This window comes from Microcebus murinus, chromosome 19, assembly GCF_040939455.1.
Source record: "Microcebus murinus isolate Inina chromosome 19, M.murinus_Inina_mat1.0, whole genome shotgun sequence".
NCBI classification, from domain to species: domain Eukaryota; kingdom Metazoa; phylum Chordata; class Mammalia; order Primates; family Cheirogaleidae; genus Microcebus; species Microcebus murinus.
Window position 1 is genome coordinate 36,730,872 of NC_134122.1, and position 26,220 is coordinate 36,757,091.

The window sequence follows — 26,220 nt, forward strand, 5'->3', positions numbered from 1 at the left end:
ATATTCAGATATTTAAATGATAAACCCTAAACTTGCCAAGGCATAGCAAATTAGTACAACACTTTAGAAGGGAAATCTGGCGATACATATTAGAAAATGATCCTATTATTTCTTGTTTGTTTTTCTTAATGACAGGAAAAAACAAAAAATAACAAGGGATTAATCTCATAAATCATGGTACATTGTTACAATGAAAACTGTATAAACACTTCAAAAATGAGACACCTGAGTGAGAATTAACTTTGGAGGAGAACCAAGGTATTAACAAACTATTAAATTTAATAATAGCTAATATTTGTTGAACATCTATGTACTAGGGCTGTGCTGAATGCTTGTACACCTGCTATTTACTTCATAATAACCCTACAAGGTAGATGTCATATTAATCTCATTAACAAATAAAACTGAAGCAGAAACTTAAGTAATCTGTCCAATGTCACAAAGGTAGAATAAGGCAAAACTGGGATTTAAAACCATGAAGCTGCACGTAAGAGTTGTTGTAAAGCTTAAAATTAAAAAAAAAAAAAGATAAAAATAAATAAATAAAACCATGAAACCTTCTACACTAGTTTCTTGTTGAAATTAAAAAGAAAAAGATAAAACCATGAAATCTTTATTTCAGAACCTACACTTCTACTCACTATGGCAGTGTCTCATAAAATATAGTACATGTACTTTTTGAAATAGTTATGTATTTATTTAATATACATTTAAAAATAACTGGTACATCAACGTATGAGTTCACAGCTCTTATTGCTAAGGGTTTGGGATTTCTTCAGTAGATTTTAAGAAAATTGTTACAAATTAATAGTACAGATGATACAAACATATGGTGGAGGCAACTATGATGACTGAAAGTTTGGAAAACACTGTTCTCGCTTTCTAAGAAGGTAATTTCTTCTTTATGTGCTGCAATAATGTATGAATTTTTCACAATTATGTGTTATCTAGAAGACTTCTTTCAAAAAACAAAATTCCTTCTAGGACATTTTTTAAATAAGAGTAAAAATATTATATTAACAAGAGTAAGTTCTGATATCTACTTGATTAGAATCCTTAATCATTAACAGTAAGCAAAAGAGATCATATACTATCAATTTTAACAAGAGCCTAAGTGTGTATGTGTATATATTTATATATACGTATACTATATACCATGATAAATTCCCTTTAGACCCAAAATTAAAAGAACAGAGAAATGAAAAGGGGATAGATTATATGAGGTTTTCCCCAACTAATTTACGCTAACACTATCATTTTAATACATTTGTTTTAGAACACACACACAAAAACCCAAACCACAATGATCATTTACATTAAAATGGTATCAGACAAATAACTCCAGAATTAAACAAATACAATTATGTTCCTTGGTGGAAAGATTTTGTTAGTGAAGGTTGACTCTTTCCCAAATTCATCTATAAATTCAGTGCAATTTTAATCAAAACCTCAATGTGTCTTTTTTTGGAATGCCATCAAAATAATTCAAAAATTCACCTGAAACAGTAAATGCATGAGAATAGCTTAAAAAAAAAAAAAAAAACCTTAAAAACAAGCATATTTGCTCTATTAGATATCAAACTCACTATATAAAGCCACAGGGGATAGGGGGGTTGGTAATGGGATAAACACAGACAGACATATCACTAGAACAGATCTGAGACAGGAAAGTCTTGTGGCATTTTAAATATGAAAAGGTCAATAAATGGAGTTAGGCAAAAGCCTATCTATTTAGGAAAAAGTAAGTTAGATCCCTATCTCACGGTAGACACAAAAGGAAATTCCACACAAACTGAAAGAGCTAAATTAAAAAAAAAATTCAAACAAAATATGTGAAAAATTTTAAAAACTAACCTGGGAATGGTAGAAATTTTGCTAAATAAGATTAAAGAAAAAGCTACAAAGAAGAGAAAGATCTCACCACATAAAAAGTTAAAACTTCCATATGAATAAACAAAATTAAAAGACAAATAACAAACTAGGAGAAAACACATGTATTACATATAACAAAGGATTAACTATTGTGATATCTAAAGAATCCTACTAAGCACTAAGAAAAAAAAATAACCCAAAAGGGAAAAAAATGGGCGAAGACATGAACAGGCAATATCCAGGAGAAATACAAATGTCTGTACAAAAATTATGTTATAGATTCATCTAACACCTGACAAACTACACTGTAGATGATTAAGGAATTCATTTTTTCAAAACTAAAAGAAATTATAAATACACATTTGTCTAATATCGGAATGGGAAATGCCCTTTTAAATTTTAAGTTTTAAGCATGGGCTAGTGGCTCACACCTATAATCCTAGCACTCTGGGAGGCCCAGATGGGAGGATCGCTTGAGGTTGCAAGTTCGAAACCAGCCTGAGCAAGAGCGAGACCCCATCTCTACTAAAAATAGAAACAATTAGCCAGGTGACTGAAAAAAAAAAATTAGCCAGGCATCCCAGCTACTTGGGAGACTGAGGCAAGAGGATCATTTGAGCCCAGGAGTTTGAAGTTGCTATGCACTAGGCTGATGCCATGGCACCCTAGCCTGGGCAACAGAGCGAGACTCTGTCTTAAAAAAAAAAAAAAACCCTTAAAAACCTATATTTAAAAAATTACAAAGAGAAAGAATTAAAATTTCCATATACTTAAAAAAAACTGTACTACAAAAAATTAACAAAACAACTAAAATGGTAAAAATATTAACAACAAATACAATATCCTTTAAAGTATTTGTCTAAGTCAATGTGAAAAATTCTAAGACCTACACAAGCAAGACTCAGGAGAAAAAAGGCAAATAGTAAAAATGTGAAAACCATTAAACCTTGCTGATACTTGGGGGGGGGAATGCAAGTCAAAACAATGAGATGCTAATTTTATATCAAACTGGAAAAAATTTTTAAAAAATGAGAATGCCTAATATTGACAAGGGTACAGGACACCTGACATTCTCTTACATTAGTGGTAGAATTTTTAATGACATGGGAAAATGGCTGTAATATGATAAATGAGGAAAAATATAAAATGCAATGTGATCTCAACCATGTTCTAAAATAATAACAACTAAGTTTGTTATTATTAAAGTGCCTTTAATAATAGTTAGTATTAAAGTGCCTTTGTGCCAGGCACTAAGACTATTTACATGTACAGGTGTACTTCATATTCACAATAATCCTATGAGGTAACACTATTACCCTCATTTTATGTCTCAGTTTCATCAATTCCCTTAAGAAAACTAAGACAACAGAGAGATCAAGTGATGGAGCCAAGACTGCAACCCATATTGATTCTAGAATCTGTGATCTTAACTATTACCACATGTATGAAAATTAAACTTTTTTTTTTTTTTGAGAGAGGGTCTTGCTTTGTCACTGAGGTTGGAGTGCAGTGGCCTCATCATAGCTCACTGCAACCTCAAACCCCTGGGCTCATGCAATCTTCCTGTCTCAGACACCCAAGTACACAGGACTACAGGCGTGTGCCACTACACCAGGGTAATTTTTCTACTTTTTGTGGAGATGAGGTCTTCTCTTACTCAGGTTGGTCTTGAACTCTAGGCCTCAAGCAACCCTCCTGCCTCAGCCTCCCAAAGTGGTAGTATTACAGGCATGAGCCACCATGTCAGTCTAGAAATTAAACTCTTTTAAAGTGGAGTTGAGTATACTATTCACTTTAATTCCTTATTTTGTCATGGATTTCCACTATTTTACTTCTCAAATGCAATGATTTTTTTTTAAAAAAGATCAATAATCACAAGGTGGCAACAACAGTGTCCCTGAAATTCCCCTAGAGATAGTAATAAGAAAAGAAACCTTATAAAACATATCCAATTGCTTTAAAATCTTTTAATAAAAGAACTTTTTTCTAAATGAAATTTTATGTGGATCTAGAATATGATAAACAGATTAAAGCAATATTTTATTCTATTAGTGTATTTTAAAGCTCAAATTTATAATATACATAATGACAACACAATAAATCTCTTCTGATAAACACAAATTGGGGCAGCTCGTGTCAAGTTTGTTTTGTTTTGATGGCATAGTATCAAGAAAAACCTGATTCACAGAGAAAAGCAGATGCAAATGACAAGAATTTTTTAATGCAAATGATTGTTTTTTAAAACAGCACATTAATGCTATCTAAGGATTTAATTACACAAAGAAGTCTAAGAAGTAGAACATTTTCAAATTAATTTTATAATAACATTAAGGAATGTGGATACTTAGTAATCGCAAAGATTTTGGTAAAAAATAAAAATCTTAAAATATGTACTAATCAAGACATCAAGATATTATGGCAGTCAGTCAGTCACATGGCAGTCAGTCACATATTATTACATAATGCAATGAGAGCTCTGTAGTGCTGAATTTGCTTATATAATTTTACATGAACAAACAAGCACTGGCCTAAATTTTTACAATACCAATATAAGTCTTACTAATCAATAGCATTTTTAAAAAGTCAAGTATATGCACAAAGTCAGTGAGAAACTCTATTCCAAGGATTGTTATCATGGGTGTTGATATTATGAATAACATAAATTTTCTTCCTTTTGCTTATTTTTCCCCAAATATTCTAAATGCATTACATCTTTTGCTTTGTTAAATTTTGTTGTAAAATTATAATTATAAACCACAAGAATTTAGAAATAAAAATGAATAGGGAAGTCTCAAGCACCCTTCACCCAACCTCTTCCAATGATAAAACTTGTATAACTCTAGCACACTATAACAGTCAGTAAATTAATCTTAGTATAATCCAGACTTTATTCATATTTTACCAGTTTTATATGTTTTGTGCATGTGTGCATAGTTCTATGTAATTTTATGTTTGTAACCACAATTGAGATACAGAACTGTTCATGCTACCTCTTTTACACAATCCCTCCCCTTCCATTCCTAACTCCTAGCAACCACTAATCTGTTCTCCATCTCTACAGTTTTGTTATTTCAATAATGTGATATAAATGCAATCATACAGTATGTAACCTTTTAAGGCTGGCATGTTTTGTCCACTCAGAATGAACACACCTGAGATAACCTGGCAATACAAATCAGCAGTCTCTAATATGTTATTAGATTATTAATAAAATTTAGCATGATATATATTTGAGTGTGTATAAATGTTTATAGTGTTTTAACATTTAAAATGTTAAAATGTGAAGCAAATGTGCATAAAAGCCCTGTTTCAACTGATACAGAACAAGGATTCTGAGAAACAAATTTTGGAAACTGGTAATCTAATACAAGTCTAACACAATCCAGCACAGCCTGAGTATCCCTTGCTTGGACTGAATCTGGGGACTCTCCCCTCTTCCCTCCCTCCAGGTGCCTAGATCTACTTTATCTGTCTTCCCTAGGCTAACCTGATAAGTCCTCCCAAAAGCTCACCCCACAGCCAACCTGTTAACTCACTGAGTATGACAAATGCCAGGTCTTCACACGTTTAGGCTTAGAAGACAAAGACTTCAAGAACTTAATTCTTGAATACCATGCCTTCATAGTTCCTGCTTTTCAAAAAGATTGTTCTAAACAGGTAAAACCTATGATACAAACTCCAAGCGTTTTTGTCATACAGATGTAAAACATGGCACTACTATTTGCATAATATTTTTTTAATTTGGTTTGTATGGGTATCACTATATCAATATTAGATCTAAAAGGAATTTAAAGTAGTGGTGAAGAGCTTGGACTCTTGAGCCAGATTGCCTGGTGTTAGAATCAGTTGTCTGCCAGCAGGGCTAACTGGATCAAATTTCATTTACATTCTGTGTGCCTCAGTTTTCTCACCTGTAAAATGGTTATAAAAGTTACCTATCTCATGGGACTGTTATGATAATTTAATAACATATGAAGCATTTAGAATACTGCCTAGCATATAGTAAACATTATCTATAAGTATTAGCATTTATTTCTAATGCAGGGCAGTCCAGATTCACCTCTGGGTGGTTATCTCTCTATTCCTCATGTACTCTGAGTTCATATTCTGAAATTTCCTTACCAAGATAAGCATTTTATTTCGTAAATTCATCTTGGTTAGTCAAAACTTCTAGAACAAATTTTCTTTTACACACTGGCAGTTATTAACATTTCACTAAATACACATATAAGCACTTAAAGTATGGTGGTGATGGAAAGAATGCTAAGCAAAAAAAAAAAAGATATAGATCAGAATGTATATACCATCATGTTTTTTAAAAATGGGAGAATAATATGGTCATATTTATGTTTGTATATCCCATCAAATGGCTCTGAAAAGTTTTATAACTGCTTATGGAGAAGGACAACAATATGTCCGGGGAAGACTTTTTACTATAAATGCTTTTTTATCTTTCAAATCTGAAGCAAGGAATACATTACCTATACAAGAATTTAATTTTTAAAATGAGGGTTGGGGGAGGACTAAACAAGTACTCTGGAAGCCAGGCTTCTAGTCTCAATTTGCTACTACCTATGTTATCTTGGGCAAGTCAATTAACCTCAAAGTATCAGTTGGACAAAGCAAGGAGCAGTAAAAATGTCTAGGTTCTATCCTAATTCCAAAAATTTATTATCTCAATGGGAGATAAATAGAGGGTGCTTTTTTTTAGATATGAGAAAGGTACTAGCCCAAAATATGGTAAAACGAGGAAACTTTTGGTAGACTTAATGATTTTCAAATAACAATTGACCCTCAAACAACATGGGTTTGAACTATGTGGGTCCACTTATTATGTAGATCTTTTCCAACCAAAGAGGACTGAAAATACAGTAGTTTCAAGATACAAAACCTTCATGTGTGTGGAGGCCCAATTTTTGTATGTGCAGGTTCCCCAGGGCCGATGGTGGGCCTTAAATATATAACCTAATCAGAGGTTCTGGAACCAATATCCCACAAATACCAAGGAACAACTATACTATTTTTACAGTTTTGAGAACTACAGAATTGTCAGGCCTATTAGCCTCTCAAGATCATTTGTACTTTTCTTACACAGATACCCTTCTTAGAGGGGATCTAATATATATGGGAAATACCTATAAATATTCCACATATATTTTTGTTTCTCTTATACTACTTCTGAAATTGTTTTAAGTGGACTTTAAGTCTTTATGCTATGCCACGGAATAAGCAATGAAGAACACTAAAATAACATTTAAATACATAAAGGACTATACCTAAGACAAGAAACTTATTATACTTAAAGGCATTTATTAATATTACCAGACACTGCAAAAAAAAAAAAAAAGTAGCACCTCCAATCAATAACAGCTATATTTCAGGTACATACATATATAATCTTTAATCCTAACATTCATCTGGCAAAGTAGGTTTTTTTTTTTTTTTTTTAGCTTTATGATTTTTTTTTTCGGCATATTATCAGGGTACAGATTTTAAGGTTTCAATAAATGCCCATTTCCCCCCCTCCCCCCAAAAGTCTGAGTCTCCATCATGACCATCCCCCAGATGGTGCACATTTCACTCATTATGTATGTATATATCCGCCCCCCTCCCCCCCAAAGTAGGTTTTAATATCCCTATTTAATATAAGAAGAAACTGAGGCTTCATGAATGTAAGTGACTAGCTTGAGGCCCTAAGTCTAAGATGTGGCAGAGCTACGAGTGCACCCAGATTCGTTGGATTGGACCTCAGTGCACCAAACCAAAAGGGCAGAGGTTGCTTACTTAATATTGACTGGTAGCCTGGTACAGGCTTGCAGTAGAGTTTTTACCACTTTGTGTAAAAATGGGGAAAAATAAGGACAAGAAAGTAAACTTTTCAATAAAGCTAAATGATCTTTTATTCTGAGATTCTGTTCTTTCAAATACAGTGAAAATATCCTTTCGTTACATGAAATGATAGTGACAGCAGTGGTGTGAATTACTTTTGCTGTTTTTATTGGTTATGCTAGGTAGAATAAAGAAATTTCAATTTTACTGTAGTCTTTGAATTTGGGGGGAAATATTTCTTTTGAAATCTAAAAATCTGAAACTATTCCTTTACATAATTATGCCTGTCAAAACACTAAAGGACTTATACATAGACACACATGCCCCTCAAGATTCTCTCATTAATCTCTACCTTATTCTATCTGGATTAGGATATCTAAGGATTGACAAATGAGAATAAAGTGAGTTTAAACAATCCAAAGTCACGGGTTGACATGGATCATGGAAGAGAACTTCCCTCAGGATCTTTGCCGTCCGTTAACTTTTCTTCAATTCTATTAACTAGAGCCTGGGCTCAAACTTTCTTTTCTTTTCTATGAATACTATTGCTACATGGCAATCAATACTCAAAGGAACTAACTTGAGGTGTCCAATAATGAGCTTTCATTTAAAGACTTTTCACCTTGACAAAATTATTAACTTCTAATGACTTCCCCTCCAAAAAAGTCTATAAATCAGACTTAGGCCATTTTAATTTCCAAATTTCCACATCTCAATTAAAAAATATAGATATGATTTTGCAAATAGTTTATAAACAGGCTGATCAAACTAGATAAACTTCTTGAAATAATTTCATTGTATGTATGGCAAGTAAGTTATTTACTCCTCTTATTAGTATATCTTATTCATTCCTATCATCCTTTAGCAGACATCAAAGTTAAAATATTATACATACAGAACTATACAATTAAATATCAGTTTCAGTCACATATTAAATTCACATTTATAACTATAAAGATATCCAGTTATTTTTAGTCTTACATATACTTTTAATATACTACTTGATGTTTTGTGGCACTTCATTAAAAAGGAAAAAAAGCACAAAAACATGGCTCTTGAAGAATATATGACTATGAGAATTACTTACAGTCTAAATTTATTATGTGGTTCGACAATACTACTTTTAAAGAAAAGTCAGGTTTTTTTCTTTTTTTTGAGACAGAGTCTCATTCTGTCGCCCCATGGCGTCAGCCTAGCTCACAGCAACATCAGACTCCTGGGCTCAAGCAATCCTCCCGCCCCAGCCTCCCAAGTAGCTGGCACTACAGGCATGTGCCACCATGCCCGGCTAATTTTTTCCATATATTTTTAGCTATCCAAGTAATTTCTTTCTATTTTTAGTAGAAACGGGGTCTTGCTCTTGCTCAGGCTGGTCTCGAACCCCTTGAGCTCAAACGATCCACCTGCCTTGGCCTCCCATAGTGCTAGGATTACAGGGGTGACCTGAAAAGTCAGTTTTAAGAACTTAAGCATACAGTATTCTTTCCACATACAAACGTTAAAAGGTTCATTAAATTTACTATAGACTACATGATGTTTCAAAAAAAAAATCTAAAATTGGTAATAATTCTGTCTAAATTCCATATTAAACTAATATCAAATGTTATTTTTAGTTCTTTGTTTTTAAAATACTTGAAACATGCTACTGCATAGTCTTTTCATTAGGTATTGATTCATTCAACTAACTTTGGTGCAAGGTACTTTTAAGTTTAAAAGTCCTTTCCAAAAGTGGCAAATAACAAAAATGTTTGCATTAAATATACTCAGTGGTTCTCAAAGTGTAACTGAGAGTCTAATAACTATATTAACTTGGTTCAAAATGATCAACAACACATGTGAGCTTTCTGTCACATCAGTGTATTTTCCACTATAAACTTATACCTACATTTTAAATGCATTTATAAGTATGTGTACTGCAGCCATAATGGTAAGTATTTCCCCTCTAAAAAGCTACAGGATTCTGGCTTAAGAGCAAATGAGATAGAGTACCTGGTCCATGAAAAAGGCTGTCTAAAAGATTGGAACTCTGAAGTTTGTAAACAGTAACAAGACAAATGCTAGCATGTTCATTTTCTTTTCTTCAATACTATTCATGTAATCAACAGTATGTGGGTTAAAATAAACTAGTGAGCTATACATACATTTCTGTCTACCTACCAATTTACCGATCAACACGAGGAGAAATTGCTCATATGTTACTGTTAACAAACGTCAAACTATTAGGCGGTCTCTATTAAAATTGCAACCTACCAATTTTGCAATCATTTCTTTCACTTTTTCTGTATTTTTTAATGACCTCCCCAATAAGAAAAAACAGCAGCCACTTTTAAAATGTAAAATACTCTATTTTTCAAAGTAACTTGCCTAGGAAAATTTAATGCATTAAAATAAACTGTAACGGACAAATCAATGACAACATTTTTTAAAAAACTAAAATGATCAGCAAAACAAACCAATCGCTCCAGTTTAGCAAAGTGTGTATTTTTAATCTCTTGTGGATATCCCATTTTACTAAAACAACGCTGAAAAGTCAACCTTATGCCTGTAACACCATCACTACACATAACGAACTCATCTCTTACTCAATTTAAGCTTAAACTAGACCCAAACTCAGATCATTTCCCCCTCCAGGGCACACAGAAATATCCGAGGGGAATCCAAGAAATCAGATATGTTAAGTGCCAGTATCTTCTTCCAGAGTAGGGTCAAATTCATGTTTGCCCGCAAATGTCACCGTCTCAAGAAGTCTGCAAATTCTCACTAGCGCTACACAGTACAAAGAGGCCTGACCACGGAAACACCTGTCCTAGCACCAGGAAGACAGCGGGAAATGCAACCCCCCTGAGCCCACGCCGGCCGCACAGCTTCGGGCTGCAGCGACCGGGGGACAGGAGGTGGACACTGGCCTCACGGATCCCGCTGACAGGGTCCCACACCCCTGACGCGCCTCCCACAGCAAAACCCAGGAAACCTGTCAAGCCGGCCGGACCCACCCTCCGCAAACCCCTCGCGCTCCTCCCCAGCCCGGCCCGAGCCTGCCCAACTGCTCCGGGTCCGCTCCGGCCTCCGGGCTGCACTCTGCCACCTCATCCCTCTCCTCGGCGGCCTCGCGGCCCCGCCACCTCCGCCCGGCGGCCTGGGCTCGGGCCGCCCACCGGGCAGCAGCACCCGGCCGCCGCCCCCTACGCCGGCCCGACACCGCCGGTCCCTCCGCGGTCCGGTCCCCGCCGCCCCCCAGGCCCGAGCTCCCGCCGCGCGCTCCCCACCCCCAGCCTCCGCCCTCGCCCCGCTCGGCCGCTCCCGGCCCACTCCTCCCAGCCGGGCTACCTGGAGGCAAGGGCGGCGGAGCACTTCACCCAGGGCCCCAGGTCGCAGAGGGCCCGGTGCTCGGGGTCCCGCTCCTTCTCCCGCTCCACGTGGTAGGCGTAGATGGAGAGCAGGATCCCGGCGGCGCACACTGCATACCGGGCCACCCGCTCCCACCGAGGCACCGACACTCTCAGCAGGACGGGCGCCGCCATCTTCCCCCCTCCGCCGCCGCCGCCGCCGCCGCCTCCCTCCGCCTCCACCTCAGCCGCCGCCGCCCGTCGGGGCCCGACCCAGCCGCCGCCGCTGCCGCCGCCGCCTCCGCCGCCGCCGCCACCGCCGCCGCCGCCGCCGCGCCCCATTGGCTCGGTCGCCTCCTCCGGGCCCCGCCCCCACAGGCGCGCGGCCCAACCGCCCCGAAAGGAGTGAGCCGGGCAGGGCGGGGAAGGCGCGCGCGGGCGCAGAGGGAGGAGGCGGAGCGCGCAACCGCCGGGGAGGCCGGACCGGCCGGCGGAGACCGAGGCGGCGCGGCGCGCGCGGTGGGCGGAGTCGAGGGTGGGCGGGCCCGGAGAGTGGGCGGGGCTAGAGGAGCAAGGGCGGGGTAGTGCGTGGGGGCCTTCGGGGAGCGGTGCGAGGAATAAATTTCATAAATTTCGGAGATACCACTGTGGGTTACTAGGCAAGCCCTTGGCCCCTCCCTCTGGGGACGGCAATCAATTGCCAGCCTTTCTCTCTTTTTTGTCGTTATCACTTGATATTTCTGACCCAATCCCCGAGCTCCTGAGCCACGTTCTTATGACCTGATCTTTCCCACCACTACCTCCAGGCACCTTGTGTTCAACATGTGCAAAACTTTTTTTTAATATGCAAAATCATTTTCTAAATGAAAAGCTATTTTTAAAAACTGATTTATGAATGCCTTGCTTCTCTGTAACTTGAAGTTGAGTTGGCTTATCATAATTCATATAACACAGAAAAATATAAAGTTGAACTAAAAAATTGGGATCAAGAGTAAAAGACACGTCAGAATAAAATGAAAGACCGGGAGTAAGAACACAGATAAGCAAGCCATAAGGGCTTGCACAATTATTAAAGTTGCACCATAGTCTGGCTCTGAGCTTCCTGGTGGCTGAAACTAAAAGAAAACATAGGTATGTGCTAACAGAAAACACAGGTATGTGCTTCTTGCCGTCTATAAGAAGAAACACAGTGTTCTTGGAGATTGTCAGCTTTCCCGTGGTTGTGGCACTCAAATTTTCAGCGGCTTTAAGTGGTGATTTTCAGTAATAAGCAATGGCTTTGTATTGGTTGTCTATTGTTGGGTAAAAATTACCCCAAATTTAGCAGCTTAAAACGAATAATAAACTTATTTTCTCGCTGTTTCTATGGGAAAATCCAGGAATCTGTGTGTCCTGTGGCTCAGGGTCTTTCGTGAGGCTATAATCAAGGTATCTGCCAGAGCTGTAGTCATCTCAACGCTAGAGAATCTTCCTTCAAGCCCATTCCTGTGGCTGCTGGCAGGCCTCAGATCCTCCTCTCTGGCTGTTGGCTGGAGATGTATGTTTCTTGCCACTTGCACCTCTCCGTAAGAAGCAGTTGGCTTACCCCAGCACAAGGGTTCAGAGAGAGAGAGAGAGATTACAGTCTTTTTTGGTTACCTAATCTTGGAAACTGACATCCCATTACTTTTACATATTCTGTTACTACTTAGAAGATAGTCTAGGTCCAGCCCATGTTCTAAAGGAGAGGATTACAGAAGGCATGAAATAGCAGGAGGGAGGAGGCTATCACAGTCCTCCAAAAGATCCCCACTCCAATTACCTAATGGTTTTCTTCAATCTAAGTGGACTCCTGCAACCTCTGTCCTCTGGATTCCTTTACTCACTCTCTTGGTCATCTGATTTCTTTCATTCATTATGTCTGTGAGGTTTATTCATCTTATTATACATAGCAATTGTTATTTTTTATTACTGTGTAATAGTCCATTTTATGGATTACCACAATTTTATTTATCCATTCTGTTGTCGATGGATGTTTGGTCCGTTTTTAGCTATTGCACGAGTAAAACTGCTGTGAACATTCTATAAACGTCTTTTGGTGGACATGAGCACTCGTTCCTATTGGGAGCACATCAGGAGTGGAATGACTTGAGTGAGACAGTATTAGTGAATATTGCCTTTGTTGATTCAGGTGCTCGAAGAAGCAGACACCAAGGTGGAATTCGATGTGCAAAATTTTAAGAAAGGAAAGCACCCTCGCAGGATAAACAAGAGAGGGAGCAGGAGTAGGCATGGCGACCGTCCTGGCCACAAGGCAGGTCTGACAGGTGTGGGAGCACTGCAGTCTCAGCCAGGTTGACAAGGAGCCCCAGAGTGCACCGTTCATTATAGGAGCTGTTTGTAAGGCAGGAATGGCGCAAACTTAGTACCCCTGCCATGCTCAGTCATTGGCTGGGAGCAACCCGGGGCGAGCGTGCCTCAGCATGGGCACTATGGTAGACCCAAAGGTGCAGCAGCTGAAGTCTCTAGACCAGCTCGCCCCTTGGATCAGGCTCTCTTGAAGCCGAGGTCTGAGTGAGGTGCCACCACCGCCACCACACTACCAAACGGCTTTCCAGTGTGGTTGTACCCATTTCAATTCCGTCTAGCAATGCGTGAGAGTTCCTGTTACTCCACATCCTCACCAACCCTTGGCATTGTCAGTGCTTTTAATAAAAGACATTTTGTTGGCTGTAAAGAGAGATCTCATTGTGGTTTTAAAATTGCCTTTTCCTGTTGACTAATGAGTTTGAGCACTTTTCATGTGCTTATTGACCACTTAGATGGTCTCTTTTGTGAAGTGCCATTCAATTCTTTTTCCACTTTAAAAAATAGGTTGTCTATCTTTTTCTTCTTGGCTTAAGAAGTTCTTTATATATTCTAGTACAAGTCCTTTGTCAGGCATGTTTGCTGCAGGTGGCTTCTCCTATACTGTGGCTTGCCTTTCCCTGTCTTAATACTACTTTTTTTTGCTGATCAGCAGAACAGACTTCTTTGAATTCCTCATACACATTCCACCACCTCTCACCTTGGAGCTTTCACACAAACTCTAGCTTATCCACAGCTCAGATACCTCTTTCTCCTGGAAGGCTTTCCCACCTCTATGGTAATAGTCAGGACCCTGGTGACACAAACACAGCCCTCCAGACCAGGGACTCAAACCTCATCAGGACTCTCTCTCCATTTCCCCCCTGTATGTGTCGACTTTGTTCTCTCAGGTCAGCTTTTCGAAGAAGGAAAAGTGGCCCCAGCAGCTCTTCCATCTTGTATCTGCTTTCTTCTACCAGGAGGGGACTACCTCTCAATGGAGGCCATTGTTTGGGGCTGAGCTCCTATGCCAGGCCCCAACAGGCCAAACCAAAATGAGGTCACACTAAAGTTCCACATCATCCATCCAAAATTAAGTTGTTTATCTGATCTTCCAAGAAATCAGGAGAGAGATGATAGCCAACTTCCCAAACACTCCAGTTTTAGCTGGCATGATAAGGAAGTCCCCTCTGCTTTAACACCTATAAGGAAAGTAACCCCAAGTAATCTGACATTAACCAATCTGCTTTTTGTCTCATGCTGTTTCCTTGTTCCTACTCAAGCTACCTTACAAAAGCTGACTGCTCTGCCATGCACAGTGGAACGCCTTATCTAAATCTTTAGATGAGATGCTGCCCGAGTCATGAATTACTAATAAAGCCAATTAGACCTAAAACTAAGTTTGTTGCAATTGTGTCTTTTAACATATCCCTTAATTCCAATGTAAAAAATATACACTATAGCTAGACAGAGAGAGTGCTGAGGATAGCAGCCCCCACAGAACAACAGGTTAGATTTTACAAAGGACCAGTCCTCCCAAAGAACAAGAAAAGTGCTGTTCCTAGACTCAGGAAGGAGCCAGGCATGGTGGCTCATACCTGTAGCCCTAGCACTTTGGGAGGCTAAGACTGGGGGATTGCTTGAAGTCAGGAGTTCGAGACCAGCCTGAGCAAGAGTGAGACCCCTTCTCTACATAAAATAGAAAAATTAGCCAGGTGTGGTGGTGTGACCCTGTAGTCCCAGCTACTCAGAAGGCTGAGGCAGGAGGATTGCTTAAGCCTAGGAGTTTGATGTTGCAGTGAGCTTTGATGCTATCACTGTACTCTAGCCTGGGCAAAATAGTGAGATCCTGTCTAAAAACAAAAGAAGAAGAAGGAGAAGAAGAAGCAGGAAGGGGTAACTGGGCAGGCAAAGCAGGAAGCTAATCCATTCATTTATTCCACAAATATTTATTGAGCACTACTTTGTACCAGGCACAGTTACAGGGGTTGGGCCACAGTAGAGAAGATGACAAACCACTCTTGCCTCACAGAGATCATGTTCTGGGGGGAAGCAGCTGGGTGAGGCTGTCCCTGTTGGACAGTCCCAGAGAAGAACCCCTTGTCACTGTACAGAAGCAGCTCCTCTGCTCCCAGGCAGGTAAAGCTGGTCATCAGCCTTTCGGTAGTGCCAGGTGGCAGCTAAGGGTTTCTGGGACTGGGGGGAGGGGGCACAGTTCTGAGAGGTCCTTTGTGTCAATCCAAGAATGTAAACTTCAAAATCTGTACATAGATGAAACGCTCATAACATTGCTGGTGGAAACAGAATATGGTGCAGGCTCTTGGAAAATAATTTGGCAGCTCCTCAAAGTGTTAAATATAGGGTTACTGTATGATCCAGCAATTCCACCCCTAGGTATATACTCAAGGGAATTGAAAACATCTGTCTACACAAAAACTTGTACATGGATGTTCATTGCAGCACCATTCCTCATGGCTAAAGATACCCATCAGTTGATGAATGGATAAACAAAATGTGCTATATGCACACACTGGAGCATTAGCCATGAAAAGGAATGAAATACCGATACACGCTACAACATAGATAACCTCAAAAACATTATGCTAAGTGAAAGAAGCCAGACACAGACATAAAAGGCCACATCTTGTATGATTCCGTTTACACAAAATGTCCGGGATAGGCAAGTCTAGAAAGAGAAAAAAGATTAGCGATTGCCATGGCCTGGGCTAGGGGAGAATGGGGGGTGACTGCTAATCTGCTGATGGGTACAGTGTTTCTTTTCAGGATAACGAAAGTGTTCTGGAATTTGATAGCAGTGATGGATGAGCAACTCTATGAATATACTAAAAACTGCCAAGTTGTGTAGTTCAAAAGGGTGAGTTTTATGGTATGTGACTTACTGAGCTCACATGAGGCTTAATGAGACCAGTGACAGGGTCTGTGTTATTCCCAGCAGTTGGTACAGTGCTTGACACAGTAACAGGTGCTCGAGAATTACTTGGTGAATGAATGAATGAGACCAGCTTAAATGCCACCTCCTTCAGGCAACCTCTGCTCTGTGCTCCCAGAGACCCTCCCCCAATTCCCTTTCACTGAGGGACAGACAGGTTGGCAGGGGTCTCTGCTCTGCCTCCCCCTGGAGCCCCCAGTTTCTGGGACCAGCATCCAGGGCTGCAGCTCCAGCCTTCCATTGCCTGTGCCGGTTTGAAGGTCTTTCTTTCCCTGGCACCCGGTGATGTGCCTTTCTTCCTGCCAAGCTCAGCTATGTGTTTAAGCTTTTTTCCCCCTAGAATATTTTATTCAGTATTTTTGTATTTGTACTAAAAAGGAGATATGTGTTGGCTCAATTCATCATACCCGAACCAGAAATCCAAAAACGTTTCTACAAGCTTGTTCATGCCCCCAGACTTGCTTTGCTGACTTACAATTCTGTGCTCTGAATGTTATGCCAATGTTTTGGAAAAGATCACAGCAAGGATAGAGCAAGACCCTCAAGGTGCAGCAGTTGCTGACCAGAAATCTTTCTATAGGAGAGACTGAAAGCCCAAGACCCTTCAGGAAAACACCATTCAAAGAGAGCATCTTCTTAAGAGACGTTTTTCACATTCAAGGATGATGAATTCTGCTATCATTTCATTATTGTCAGTGCAGAGAAAATGCTCATTTTTAAAAACTGGATGAGGAGTGGAGCAGTAAACATCCTTGGGGTGCAGATGACCTGCTGACCCACCAGGCAAAGAAGAGACTCCCACTGAGCACACATCCACATGCTGGATGCTCTGTTATATCTAAAATTTTTATGATCTGTACAAGGTAGGTGTCCTCACCACTTTTTGTTCTAGAAAAGTAAGTCTCAGAGGATTAAGTGACTTGCCCAATTACTGTAGGAGGTAGAATTCCAATTAGCACCAGGCCTGTTGGAGTCCAGTATCCCCCTCTTTCTGTCCCCCCGTGTGGCTTCCCTCTGATAGACCACCACTCAGTCTGATACGGATGCTCGTCACCGGAATGTAATGACCATTCCCCAGCCTGCCCCTTCTAGTCTACTCTATCGCTGTGACCAAGTGCCCGTCTTTCCTTGTTCCTGCTTCATGGTGAAAACAGAGGTGGCTCCCCTGTAGTCTGCAGTAGGCTGGACCCAGGGCTACACCCTAAAGTCTGCTGAAATTCCCTCTGCACTCTGCTATCCTGAGGCCCCTATGATGTGTCTCTGCTGAAGTCTTTCTCTCCCAAGCTCCATGCACCACAGTGCTGGCAGGCTGATCAGCTTAGGCTTGGTCTCAGAGCTCAGTAGGAACCCCGATGCCACAACTTCCCCAAAGCCTGCGACGAGGCTTCACATCCCTGTCAGCCTATTCTAAGCTCTTTGCCTGTATTAACTTATTTAATCTTGACAACAACTTTTGATGTAGGAACTATTGTATTCTAGTTTTACTATTAAGGAAACTGAGGCTCAGAGAGGTGAAGTAACCTGCCCCAAATCACACAGCTAACAAGTTGCAGAACTGGGATTCGGACTCCAGCAGTCTGGCTCCTGGGCCCATGCTCTTAACCCCTATGCTATTAGCTACTACACACAGATTTGAGTTATTTTCCTTAGCATTTATCACCACATAATATAATATGTATTGTGCTTATTTATCTTGTTTATGTCTGTCTCCATAAGCCCCACAGAGCAGAGATCCTTGTTTGTTAACCATTGTATCAGCATCTAGAACAGGACCTGACCACAGAGTATACTTACCCAGTAAGTATATTTTGAATGAATGAATGGGCACTCAAAAAATGTTAGTGCGAACAACAGGCCCACAGCAAATATCTTTTCCCAAACAAAAAGGAAGTCCCTCCACAGAGATAAATTTTTCTACCACCTTAGAAAAAAAAGGCAAAAGCATATAAAATAGTGTTTTGCCCTTTCTGCCTTCGCCACGCCTCTTTTACACCCTTCTGCTTTCCTGGCCATGTCAGTGTCCATCCGGTGACTGTGCAATTCCTCTGAGTCATTCTTCCACGTCTTCCTCAACTCTGGTGACCTTTGCTTCCACATCACTTACGCTGAGCCACACGGTTGGCTCTCATGATCCTTCAAGTGGCGAGATTTCTAGACTCTTAAACCCCAATGTTCCACTCAGCGTACTTGCTCTCTGCGGCAGAGTGCATTTTCCAAGATGGCTACAACAAGCTCTCCCATCCCACGTGCTCTTCCTCCAATGGGACCTTACACCACTTCCATTGAGAGGCTGGGTCTGTGCTCCTGCCCCTTGAATCCAAGAGGGTCTGTGACTGGCAGAAGTGATTCAAAGTAGATCAGAGAAGGTGACACCATTTCTCCATGGTCTTCTTGGGATGCTTGCCCTTTGAACCCAGCCACCATGCCGTGAGGAAGTCCAGACCGCAGGGAGAGGCTGCATTTAGATCTTTACAGTCAACAGTCCCAGCTCGGGTCTCTAGTGACAGCCAACATCAGTTGCCAGATATGGGACTGAAGAAGCCTTGGAGATGACTCCTGTCCTAGCCACCGCAATAGCATGAGAGACCAGAGTGAAAACCACCTAGCGGAACCTGGCTGACTCTCAGAACCATGGGAGAAAAAAGAATGTTGCTTTATTTTTCGTGAAGATGGGGTCTCACTATATTTCCCACGCTGGTCTCGAACTCCTGCCCACAAGGGATCTTCTGGTCTACAGCCTCCCAAAGTGCGGGGATTCCAGGCATAAGCCACCACATCCAATCCGTTTTCCACCCTCTTTGGCTAACATAAATGACTCTGCATTCTCCAGCATTCTATTCCCTGAATACTCAAACTCCTGTGTGACTTGTGCAAGCCCTGGGAACTTTACCTGGTTCCCTCCCTAAGGGTTTCTGAGATTCTCTGAGGAGGCTCCTCTCATGAATTACTTAATAACTTCCCTCATGAAGAGGTGAGTTAATTTGCCACAGTCCACACTCCAGCTAGCAGTGAAACCAAATACCAGCGGCGCCTGGCTCTCCCTGCGTGCCACATTCTTCCTCTCCTTGCATATATTTTCTTTACTATATGAGGACAAAAACACTTTTGAGCTCATCAGTGTGCATGCTTTCTGTTTAAAGTAAAACATAAAATAATAAACCCCTGCCAAGATGCTAAATTCCTGGTGGGGCTGTGTGCTTTTAAAAGCAGCTGTCTTCAAATATAACTCCTATGGATGTTTATCATTTTGTTTATTTTAAAACTCCCTAATTAGAAACTTCCCAAGATACTCTACGTAGTTCCTCAACAAGTCACAGGAAGCCCAAGAATAAATTATTCAAAAATAGTTAACAAAAGGCTTTACTTTGTTTTATAATTTAGTTGGTGATTTTTTCAGGTTTCATTAGTCTTGCTGATATAGAAAATATTTTTTAGAAGAGGCTTCTCTGTGTTAAGAACAAGGCCCCTTCTGAGACCCTTTCAGCCACGAGTTGCACATAGCACAAGAAAAACCTTGCCTTTTGTATAAGAAATAGAGTTCACAAAAGCATATTGAATGTAGGCAAATTTTGAGCATCAGAGGAATTGGTGGATTAAATGCAGAGAGGCAATATTAGTTGGGTTGTCAGTCGAAGCAAGAGCAAAACCCTGTCTCTACAAAAAATAGAAAACTTAGCCAGGTGTGGTGGCACATGCCTATAGTCCCAGCTACTTCAGAGGCTGAGGCAGGAGGATCACTTGAGGCCAGAAGTTTGAGGTTGCTGTGAGCTAGGCTGATGCCATGGCACTTCCAGGAGTTGGAGGTTGCTGTGAGCTAGGCTGACGGGATGGCACTCTAGCCTGGACAACAGAGTGAGACTCTGTCTCAACAAGAAAGAAAGAGAGAAAGAAAGAGAGAAAGAGAGAGAGAGAGAAAGAAAGAGAGAAAGAGAGAGAGAGAGAAGGAAGGAAAGAAGGAAGGAAGGAAGGAAGGAAGGAAGGAAGGAAGGAAGGAAGGAAGGAAGGAAGGAAGGAAGGAAGGAAAGAAAGAAAGAAAGAAAGAAAGAAAGAAAGAAAGAAAGAAAGAAAGAAAGAAAGAAAGAAAGAAAGAAAGAGAGAAAGAAAGAAAGAAAGAAAGAAAGAAAGAAAAATTGCTTCTTATGGGTGAACAAAGAAAGTGGTTTCTTGAGATGGAATCTACTCCTGAAGATGCTGTGAATATTGTTTAAGTGACAGCAAAGAATTTGAAATAGTGCATAAATTTAGTTGATAAAGCAGTGGCAGTGTCTGAGAGGTCTGACGCCAGTTTTGAAAGAAGTTCTGTGATGGGTAAAATGCTATCAAATAACATCACATGTTACAGAGAAATCTTTCATAAAAGGAAGAGTCAATCAATGTGGCAATGTTCATTGTTCTCTTATTTTAAGAAATTTCTACAGCCACCCCAAGCTTGAGCCTGGGCAACAGAGAAAGGCTCTGTCTCAAAAACAAACAAAAAACACAACAGAGTCTGGAATGGAATCCCAGCTCTACCAGTTTGCTCACTGTGTGTGCCTAACAAGGTACTTAACCTCCCTTTGTATCTTCAGCTATAAAATGGAGATGGCAGATAGCAGTAGTATTTGCCTCAGAGGGTTTGAAGAGGATTAAAAGCATGGTACCTGGCACATAGTAAGTGTTCAATAAATACGAGCTATTTTTATCTTAATCCTTGTCTCTATGTATGAAAGAAAAATGCTGTAGTCCCAGCTACTTCAGAGGCTGAGGCAGTAGGATCACCTAAGCCCAAGAATTTGACGTTGCTGTGAGCTATGATGATGCCATGGCACTCTAGCCTGGGCAACAGAGTGAAGCTCTGTCTCAAAAAAACCCAAAAAAACCAAAAGGAGATATAATCTCAGCCTACTTAAAATAGCTTTTATCAAAAAGACAGGGAAGGCTGGTTGCAGGGGCTCCTGCACTCTAGCTTGGGCAACAGAGTGAGACTCTGTCTCAAATAAATAATACAGAAATACTGAATAAAATATTCTAGGGGGAAAAAAGCTTAAACACATAGCTGAGCTTGGCAGGAAGAAAGGCACATCACCGGGTGCCAGGGAAAGAAAGACCTTCAAACCGGCACAGGCAATGGAAGGCTGGAGCTGCAGCCCTGGATGCTGGTCCCAGAAGCTGGGGGCTCCAGGGGGAGGCGGAGCAGAGACCCCTGCCAACCTGTCTGTCCCTCAGTGAAAGGGAATTGGGGGAGGGTCTCTGGGAGCACAGAGCAGAGGTTGCCTGAAGGAGGTGGCATTTAAGCTGGTCTCATTCATTCATTCACCAAGTAATTCTCAAGCACCTGTTACTGTGTCAAGCACTGTACCAACTGCTGGGAATAACACAGACCCTGTCACTGGTCTCGTTAAGCCTCACGTGAGCTTAGTAAGTCACATACCATAAAACTCACCCTTTTGAACTACACAACTTGGCAGTTTTTAGTATATTCATAGAGTTGCTCATCCATCACTGCTATCAAATTCCAGAACACTTTCGTTATCCTGAAAAGAAACACTGTACCCATTAGCAGATTAGCAGTCACCCCCATTCTCCCCTAGCCCAGGCCATGGCAATCGCTAATCTTTTTTCTCTTTCTAGACTTGCCTATTCTGGACATTTCGTGTAAACGGAATCATACAAGATGTGGCCTTTTATGTCTGTGTCTGGCTTCTTTCACTTAGCATAATGTTTTTGAGGTTATCTATGTTGTAGCGTGTATCTGTATTTCATTCCTTTTCGTGGCTAATGCTCCAGTGTGTGCATACAGCACATTTTGTTTATCCATTCATCAACTGATGGGTATCTTTAGCCATGAGGAATGGTGCTGCAATGAACATCCATGTACAAGTTTTTGTGTAGACAGATGTTTTCAATTCCCTTGAGTATATACCTAGGGGTGGAATTGCTGGATCATACAGTAACCCTATATTTAACACTTTGAGGAGCTGCCAAATTATTTTCCAAGGGCCTGCACCATATTCTGTTTCCACCAGCAATGTTATGAGCGTTTCATCTATGTACAGATTTTGAAGTTTACATTCTTGGATTGATACAAAGGACCTCTCAGAACTGTGCCCTCCACCCCCCAGTCCCAGAAACCCTTAGCTGCCACCTGGCACTACCGAAAGGCTGATGACCAGCTTTACCTGCCTGGGAGCAGAGGAGCTGCTTCTATACAGTGACAAAGGGTTCTTCTCTGGGACTGTCCAACAGGGACAGCCTCACCCAGCTGCTTCACCCCAGAACATGATCTCTGTGAGGCAAGAGTGGTTTGTCATCTTCTCTACTGTGGCCCAACCCCTGTAACCGTTCCTGGTACAAAGTAGTGCTCAATAAATATTTGTGGAATAGGCTGGCCGCAGTGGCTCATGCCTGTAATCTTAGCACTCTGGGAGAATGGGCGGATCGCTCAAGGTCAGGAGTTCAAGACCAGCCTGAGAAAGAGCAAGACCCCGTCTCTACTAAAAATAGAAAGATATTAATCGGCTAACTAAAAATATATATAGAAAATATTAGCCGTGCGTGGTGGCACATGCCTGTAGTCCCAGCTACATGGGAGGCTGAGGCAGGAGGATCCCTTTAATCCAGGAGTTTGAGGTTGCTGTGAGCTAGGCTGATGCCACAGCACTCTAGTCCAGGCAATAGAGTGAGATTTTTGTCTCAAAAAAAGAAAAAACAATAAAACAAAAACAAAACAAAACAAAAAGGAGATATAATGTCAGCCTAGTTAAAATAGCTTTTATCAAAAAGACAGGGGAGGCTGGTTGCAGGGGCTCATGCACTCTAGCCTGGGCAACAGAGAAAGACTCTGTCTCAAAAACAAACAAAATACACAACAGGGTCTGGACTGGAATTCCAGCTCTACCAGTTCGCTAACTGTGTGTGCCTAGCAAGGTACTTAACTTCCCTTTGTATCTTCAGCTATAAAATGGAGATGGCAGATAGCAGTAGTATCTGCCTCAGACGGTTTGAAGAGGATTAAAAGTATGGTAACTGGCACATAGTAAGTGCTCAATAAATGCCAGCTATTTTTATCTTAATCCTTGTTTCTATGGGTGAAAGAAAAATGCAACATGGGGTGAGATTAAATTCTTCCAGAAGCAATGGCTTAAAGGCTTAAAATAAATTTCTATTCAAAAACTAAAATTATCATATTGGATAAGTGCTATCCAAAATTCAGCTGATCTATATTCCAATAACCCCACAAAATAGATAAATTTGTGTAGTTACTTAGAAGAACATTTAACAACTGCACTTAAATACAGATTTCTGGGCTTTGCTTCATACCTGATTCCCACCAGAGGAGGGGCCTAAAAATATGTATTTTTATCAAGCTTTCTAAGTGACATTTCTGATGAGGTGAATTCACATAGTAATGTTGATTGAAGGATCGGACAGTGCGTAGTCTCCAGGTTAAAATTATGTTGGAGATAGAACAGCTGTTCTCAAATTTTAATGTGCTTAAGAATCATATGAAGAGTCGTTAAAAATTCAGATTCCTGGCCAGGTATGGTGGCTCACACCTGTAATCCTAGCACTCTGGGAGGCCAAGGCAGGTGGATCACTCGAGGTCAGAAGTTCGAGACCAGCTTTAGTGAGACCTCATCTCTACCAAAAATAGAAAGAAATTAATTGACTAACTAAAAAAATATATACAAAAAATTAGCCAGGCATGGTGGCGCGTGCCTGTAGTCCCAGCTACTCAGGAGATTGAGGCAGTAGGATAGCTTGAGCCCAGGAGACTGAGGTTGCTGTGAGCTAGGCTGACACCACGGCACTCACTCTAGCCTAGGCAATAAAGTGAGACTCTGTCTCAACAAAAAAGAAAAAAAATTCAGATTTTTTTTCTGGTCCTAAGTCCAGAGATTCAGGTTCAGAGGTCTGGGAGGCACTCAGAAATCTGCATTTTTAACTAGCTTCTTCTCTCCAGAGTGAATCCTCAAGAGGCACCTGTCTTGCTTCATTTCATGCTGGTACAACAGGACACCACAACTGAGTCATTTATAGTGAACAGAAACTTACTTGGCTCATGGTTCTGGAGGCGGGGAAGCCCAAGATTGAGGGGATGTATGTGGTGAGGGCCTTCTTGCTGCCTGGAAACATGGCAGAGGCATCACACCCCAAGAAACAGCAGGAAGTGGGCAGGACTCATCCTTTATAAGGAACTCACTCCCATGATCATGAACCCACAGTACTGGCATTAATCCACTCATGAGAGCAGAGCCTTCAGGGTCTAATCACCTCTTAATGGTCCCACCTCTTAACATTGTTCTACTGGGGATTAAGTTTCTGACACATGAACTTTGGGGGACACATTCAAACCATAACATTCCACCCCTGGCCCCCAAATTTCATGTCCTTCTCACATGCAAAATACACTTATTTCATCCCAAGAGCCCCAGTGTCTTAACTTGTTCCAACATCAATTCTAAAGTTTAAAGTCCAGAGTTTTATCTAAATCAGACATGGGTGAGACTAAAGGCATGATTCATCCTCAGGCATACTTCCCTCCAGCTCTGAGCCTGTGAAATCAAAAAAAGGTACATGCTTCCAAAATGCAGCGGTGAAGCAGGCATAGGGTAGACCATCCCATTTCAAAAGGGAGAAGTAGGCAAGAAGAAAGGACTCACAGGGCCAAAGTAGCCCAAAACCCAACAGGGCAGACAACATTAAATCTTAAAACTTCATAATAATCTTTTACTCCATGTGCTCCCTCTGCCTCCTGGATACCTTGGGAGGACAGAGCCCCCAAAGCCTCAGGCAGCCCTGGCCCTGTAGAGCTAGCAGCACAGGGCTCCCATACTTCTCTGGCTGCTGGGCCCAACCTACCCAGCAGTTCTCATGGCTGGAGAATATTGTGACTCTATCTCTCCGAGGCTGGAGTTGCACACTGGTACAACAGATCTGGGATCCCAGGGGTGGCCCCACTCCTACACCTCCACTAGGCATTGCCCTACTATGAGCTCTTTGCAGCAGGTCCAACCTTGCAAGAATCTCTACCTGAGACCTGAAGCTGTTTAATACATGCTTTGAAATCTAGGTGGAGGTTGCCATGGCCCCATAGCTCATGCATTCTGTACACCTGCAGAATTAGTATCATGTGGACACTGCCAAGGTTTGTAGCCTATTCCTTCTGGAGTGGAGGCCAGACCCACTTGAGCCACAGCTGGGGAGGCCGAGGAGTGCTGCCCTGGAATGCAGCCAGCAGATACTTGAGGCGGTGCAGGGCAGTGAATGCTGAGGTCCCAGAGGTGTCTGCCTGGAAACCTTGCCCTCAAGGCCTAAATGGAACCAGCAGCCTGGAAGAGCTCTGAAATGCCTTGAGAATCATTCTCCCTCTGTTTTGAGAGATGGCACCTGGCTCTCTTCTATTAATACTAATCTCTTTAGCAATTTCTTGGCCACCCCCTTGGTTTGCTCTCCTACAAATGCCTTTTCAGGCTGAAGCTTTTCCAAATTGTTCTACTCTGCTTCCCTTTTAATTGTAAGTTCCATCTTTAAACCATTTCTCTCTTCTTGCATCTTCCTATATTTGGTTGAAAGTAGCCACACAGCTCCTTCAATATTTTGCTTAGAAATTTCTTCCACCAAATATCCTAGGTCATGGCTTTTAAATTCTTCCTTCTATAAAGCCCTAGGGCTTGGTCACCATTCAGCCACAATCTTTGCCAATTTATGACAAGCATGGCCTTCACTCCAGTTTGCCATACCTTGTTCTTCAGTTGCGTCTGAGACCTCATAAGAATGGCCTTTACTGTGCATATTTCTATCAATATTCTAACTACAACTTCTTAAGTAACCTCTAAGAAGTTTCAGACTTTTCCCACAGCTATGCTATGCACTGCTTCTGAGCCTTCACCAAAATCACCCTTAACACTCCATTCACCGTGATACAGGCTTTTTCTA

At 41.2% G+C, this 26,220-nt stretch overlaps 1 protein-coding gene across 1 annotated transcript in view; it reads right to left on the reverse strand.

Moving 5' to 3' along the window:
• VKORC1L1 (vitamin K epoxide reductase complex subunit 1L1) overlaps positions 1-11,339 on the reverse strand; it is a 61,526-nt gene extending 50,187 nt beyond the window's left edge. The window contains exon 1 of the mRNA XM_012764096.2: positions 11,029-11,339. Within this exon, the coding sequence (XP_012619550.1) occupies positions 11,029-11,222 (194 nt within the window). The 5' untranslated portion in view covers positions 11,223-11,339. The remainder of the gene's footprint in view (positions 1-11,028) is intronic.
• Between the last annotated feature and the right edge of the window lie 14,881 nt (positions 11,340-26,220).